We start from the raw sequence: 5,942 nt of genomic DNA, 5'->3' as shown, positions 1-5,942 counted from the left end.
TCCCCATTTGATCATTTGGGAAAAAAAAAAAGTCGGGGGGTGGGGGGCCTCCTGACCAGGCAGTTCTACCACTTAGCAGGTACCGGACCATGGGTGATTCACTTAGCTGAGTCTTGATTTCGTCATTCGTAAAATGGGTGTAAAAATCTATATTTGTTGGATGATTGGAGGAGATGATGTGTATAAAACATCAAGCAGAGTGCCTGGAACACAGAAGAGTAGTCAGAAATAGCAGAATGTGCTGTCATGGCTGCTGCTACTGCTCGATATCGGGGTGGGCTTACACCCCCTCTATCAGTCCCAAGTCCAGAGAACAGAAGCAATATGGGTGGGGGGGGAGAGAGAAGGAGAGGGAGGGAGAGGGAGGGGGAAGGAGGGTGAAGGAGGGGGAGAGAGGGAAGAGAGGGGGAGGGAGGGAGGGAGGGAGAGAGAGAGAGAGATTGATTTATAAGGAATTGGCTCACATAATCATGGAGGCTAGAAAGTCCAAAATCCGCAGGGTGGGCTGGCAGGCTACAGGCCCAGCAGAGAGAGCACACATTGCAGCCCGAGTCCAAAGGCTGTCTGCTGCAGAATTCGCTCTGGCTCAGGGGATGTCAGGCTTTCAGCTGATTGGATGAGGCCTACCCACATTATGGAGGGCAATCTGCTTTACTCAAAGTCCACTGATTTAAATGTTCATCTCATCCAAAACACCCTCACATAAACATACAGACTGATGTTTGAGTACACATCTAGGCACCGTGGCCAGCCAAGCTGACATATAAAATTAGCCATCCCATCGTCATTTCTTTCTGAGCCAACACAATGTAAGATGACAACAGCTTCCTGATGGGTCTCTCTGCTTCTACTCTTGTTTCCTTCCAGGACATTTATAAACAGTAGCAAGAAACAAAACTCCATTTCTTTTTTCTCATGCTTAAATCCAATGACCCCCCATTGCACTCAGAATAAACGCCAGTTTCTTATCAGTCCATAGAAAGCGATGCATGACCTGGCCTCCTCTGACCTCACTTTACTAGAACCATCTGTCTCACTTCTGCCCTGTGTTACGTAAGGTAATGCCAGCTGGTATAACTGATAACACCTGGAATCGCAGTGGCTCCACATAACAAAGATTTACATCTTACTCACTGCTGTAGACAGCTTCTGAGGTAGCTCAGAAGATCCCTGCCTCCCAGTGTTCATTGCAGTAAAGCTCTGACCAACTGCTAGAGGCTGGAAGTAGGGGCCCAAGTGAACCAACGTGCCCTCTATGAGGCAAACAGAGGAATTTGGAATTTTACTCCTGGGTTGGGGGAAAGAAGAGGAGTAAAGCAAGCAAAAGGAAAGGGAAAGATCAGTCAGCCAGTAAGGCATCAGGAAGCTAAATATTTCTGGGAATCACACAGAACATGAGAAAGCCTCAAAGCCAGAACTAACATAGATGGGAAGTTGTTGGCTGTGCGAATTGCAAGGTGCTGCATAAATCCCCACGACCTAGATAGTTTTAGCAGGATCTACCATATTCACATGTACTTTACGTGAGTCAAGCATGTGTGGGCGCGTGTGCACACATGCACAGTGTCATCCAAAATGGGAAAGGGGCTGCCTTTTGCCTGTACACTGACCCACTGCAGAATGCAGACAGCATTGGGAGTACAGAAATGGGAGTCCAAAGGCAGAAGTCATCTTGAGAATTTAAAACCCTGAGAATTCACCAAGATCTCTGTAAGAATTTCAGACATCCCATGGGACGGGGAAAGGTTTGTTTTCCCCATCGAGTTTTAACTGGTTTCAAGGTTGCCAGCTGGCCTGTTTCTCAAGAACCTTCTGCCTTCCTATTGTTGTAGTCTTCACCATCAACACGCTGATGCCCAACTGGGGAGGATGCTACCAGCCCCGCATGAATATAGGTAAGATCACATATCTAGTTTTGGCCAGCAGAACATGCATGGAAGTGATATATTACACAGCAGGCTTGGCATATGGAATTCCTCCTTGCTTTCTTCCACTTTCCTCTTCTTCATTTACCAGCCAGGTATTAAAGTCTGTGGTGACCTCAGAAATCATACATCGAAGATGGCAGTCTCTGTGATCTCAGGCCCCTGGGTGTCTATATGTTTCAGAGAATTTCAGGTGCAGGTGGGAAAATGCCTTCATGAAAAATAAGAAAAGCAAATGCTAACTCAGAATCATGATCCTTCCCTATACATGCCTTATGGACTTATGGGAGATAGACAGGGGACACAGACATGTAAAAAAAAACACAGGTTAAGCTCTTTGCAATTGGTGCCAAAAGAGCCTTTGGAACCAGAGGGGCTCACTCAGTCTTATCCCCAAATGGAGTGGCTTCTTGAAGTTAAAACTGTTAAAAACTACTTAGTAGGTGAGAACTTTTTTGTGCATGGAATTTAAATCCTCTTAGGTCTGGGAGGATGTTTGAGTCTCCCCCAGCAACCTTTACAGTGAGCAATGAGATAAAGAAATAAAGGGCTTCTCTCCATGTGTCACTCAGAATATAGTTCTTGCATAACTTTGGAGTGGGGAAAGGGTGGGGGAGTTGCTAGGGACTGTCGTTTTCCCTTACACAGAGGGCTTGGGAGCCTTCATAGGGGCAGCAAAGTGAGCAGGGTTTGCATGGACAGGGAAATGCCAAGCTGTTTCAGGATGGAGTAAGAGTGGAGGCCATGGTAGCTTCTTCAGTACAGAAGCGCTGGCTTCTTGTGGATTGCTGGTGCCATACAAGGTAGGTGACACATGTGTGACTTCCTGAGTGTGGAGGGACCCGAGAGGCCTTGTCCTGTCCACACAAAGTCTCTATGCCTCTGGAGAATGGAGCCTTTTTAATTTTTGTCTCAGACTCTACACCTTGTGGAGAGATCTATGCCATATCCTCTCCTTGTTAAATAAGACACCTTGGAGGAAGCTTCACAGAATCCTGGTTCGAGAACATCTTTTTGGAAGCTGGAATTGTGATTTAAAGTTAAAGAAAAGAAACGGTGCTTCCCCCAACTTCAGTTCTAGGAAAGCATCTGTCTTCATCAGCTTCATGTAGACTAACGCTTTGAGCTTAGGAAAGACAGATGTGTCCTGGCGGCCTTTACACGCTCACAGGACGAAGGCAGCAGTGCATCATACCTGGCTTGTGAACAGACAATCGCAGCTTCCATTTCACAAATACATCCATTCACTGGGAGGATTCTTTCCCCTTCTGGCTGAGGGAGCAAAATGCCCATTACAGTGTATTTTCCCTGTCCCCAGGCTTTAATATATCTCGGAGCAGCTCTCCTCAGCATTCCGCATTATAAAATCAATCTCTATTTAAGTAAGAGGAGGATATTTATTTCTTAATTTTTTAATAATGTATTTTGTGATTTGTTATAGCTTCAGTGTTGTATTATTTATTTATTGTGCCTATAGGGTGCACTGCCACTTGGTAATAGAGGAGCTATCAAAACTTGAGACCTAAGCAGAAATGAGTTCAATAATATCGCTACACTCTAGGACTTTATCCAAAATTAACAGAAGAACAAAAGTGCAAGGCAATGATAACCCATCTGACAGCATTTGGGGAGCGTTTGTGAGAGCAGTCAGGATGGGAGATTTTAAAAACAATGGCAGGCAAGGGGGAAGTGACAAATGGAGGGACTGTTTTACAATTCAGAAGCATTTCATAAAACCGATTTACTAGGTTCTTGTGTGTGTGTGTATTTGATGTTTTACTAAAAAAAAAAAAAAAAAGAAGAAAAGGTGTCTAAGGATTTGATGGAACTTATATGTTCCCTCCCAGTCCTCCTGCAAGCCACACAGGCAAGGGCAGTGATGACTGTAGCTCACCTGGATTCCAAGGCCTGCTAACAATTTGCTGAGAACTGTGTGTGGGGGGGTGGGGGGGGTGGGGGGGGGGTGGGGGTTTCAAACGGAAGACCGGGTACAGTTTTGTCTGTTCTCATCATTTGTTACGCAGCATAAATGTGCTTCTTATACTTGTCTTTTGTCTCCCAAAGTTAAAGTAGTAGGAAGTGACCTGTCACAGCTAAAAATTTTCTAACAGGTATACAAAAACCAGGGGCTTTCGGATTAAAAAAAAAAAAAAAAATCGACATTAAATTGGCAGGTTTAACTCAAAAGATTTCTACCCCTGTAAGACCATTACTGACGTCCCACTACTAAGGAATATGATACTAATTGGGACCAATACCCCCAAACCGTTTGGAATTCTTTACCCCCTCTTATTAATCCTGATGTGCATTTCAGGAAAATTATACCATGTTGATGACACCACTTGACATGAAGCAATAAATAAAGGCAGTGAAGGACACTTGCCCTTGGTGGGGAGATGCCATTTTTAGTCAGGCCGTCAGCCAGTCTGTCAACAACATTTATTGAGTGCCTAATGAGAGAAGGTGCCATGAGACAGAGAGGAGACGTGGGCTCTGGCCTTGAGGGGCAGCCGGGACAATGACACAGTCGGAGGGAAGAGACAAGGCCTAGGAACGCCGCGGCAGCAGCCTCTCAGCCTCTCAGTCAGGGAAACCGGGAGGAGGCGCGCGTCACGCAGGCCGAGCGCCTCCCGCCCCGCAGCCCACGCAAAGCGCCTTTTTATCAGGAAGCTCCTCGGACTCTCAGACAACGCCGCGAGGCCGGTGGTCTTACCTGTTCCAAGCCTCGTTTCCCCAACTGCAAAGCGAACTCAGGCCAGGCGCCAAGGAGGGGGCCGAGGCGGCGTCTGCGCAGCTTCAGTCAGCCGCGCTCGCAGGAGTCCAGAGGGCTCCGGAAGTGCCCAAGACGGTGCCGGAAGTGCCCAAGACGGCGCCGGAAGTGCCGAGGCGGGCGCGTGGGAAGAGGAGTGCTTCAGCGGCGGCTGCGTCAGACTCGTCAGCCCGCTCTGGGCCCGGCGCCGCGCCGTTAGGCTTCAAACGAGGGCAGAGCTCTGAAGTTGCTATTTTAGGGTCTGGCTGAGGAGATGACAAAGGACTCGCGATCTGCACGTTCGGCTCCAGCGCAGGTTCAGTTCTGTCGCGTTTGTGTGATTTATGCCGGTGGCAGCAAGTAGATGGCTGGATGCCTGCGCGACCTGGTGATGCTCGGCGGCAGAGCGGGGCAGAGCCTGCGGACTCTCCCTTCTGTCTCGTCTCCTCCAAGGTACAGCGTAGGGCTGCGCCGCGTCGCCCACTGCCGGGCGGGCGTCCCGAAGACGGACCCCACGAAGGGAGGTGGAGTGAGCTCGTTCCCCGCTGCCCTGCCTGCCCCCGAGCCGGCTGTTCGCTGCTCTCACCAAACCCGCGTTTGTGCCCGGTGGAGACCACAGCTCGGAGGGAGACGGTTGACCTGTGCGGACAGAGGAGAGCCCTGAGGACTTCGGTGGGAGCCCTACGAGGCCACGGAGACTGGGTGAAATAAAGACCTCCCCCCTCGTCAGGAGGCGAGTTGTTCGACCTTGACGTGCCCCTCGCTCTCGTCCTCATTGGAGTGCCCGATTTGGAGGAGGTGACGCTGCGGCCTTCAGACAGACGCGGCCGTAGCGAGCGGAGTCGTAGCTCCCGTGCCCGCGAGACGAGGCCGTCAAACGATGCGTATAACATATTTGTGTGCGGGGAGCCGTGACTGTGGGATGCACTTATTCTTTAATTCCAAATAAATTCCTTCCACCTTCCATAGGCTCAAATTTCAGTATGAGGAGGCCATTCATTCATTGAACAAACAGTGTCGTGGATCACTTACCTTGGATCAAACTGCAAACACCAGGTATGGGGAGTTTGGGAAAGACTGCCCCCGCCCTCGTGCGCAGAGCTCACCTAAGGCAGGCGCGGGTATAAGGAAGAGCATGGACTACGAAGCCATACCACCTATGGTTGATGTGAGTACGAGATACCCCAGCTGTCCAGAGAGGCCGAGTTTCATGGTAAACACATGGACTGTGGCTTGAGGATGCTGTAAAACCAAGTGAATGCCCCAGG

The 5,942-nt window shown here is 49.2% G+C and overlaps 1 protein-coding gene across 1 annotated transcript; it reads right to left on the bottom strand.

The window, feature by feature from the left end:
• Positions 1 to 492: 492 nt before the first annotated feature.
• Positions 493 to 5,567, bottom strand: LOC119871144. The gene is made up of 2 exons (XM_038529581.1): positions 4,639 to 5,567; positions 493 to 2,136 (listed from the first exon to the last, which is right to left on the bottom strand). The coding sequence occupies exon 1, from the start codon at positions 5,565 to 5,567 to the stop codon at positions 4,722 to 4,724; it is 846 nt and encodes a 281-aa protein (XP_038385509.1). The 3' UTR covers positions 493 to 2,136; positions 4,639 to 4,721.
• Positions 5,568 to 5,942: the final 375 nt, after the last annotated feature.

This window comes from Canis lupus, chromosome 2 (genome assembly GCF_011100685.1).
Source record: "Canis lupus familiaris isolate Mischka breed German Shepherd chromosome 2, alternate assembly UU_Cfam_GSD_1.0, whole genome shotgun sequence".
Taxonomy (NCBI): Eukaryota; Metazoa; Chordata; class Mammalia; order Carnivora; family Canidae; genus Canis; species Canis lupus.
Note: the sequence above shows the minus strand (reverse complement) of the source record. Positions and strands in the feature narration are given on the sequence as shown.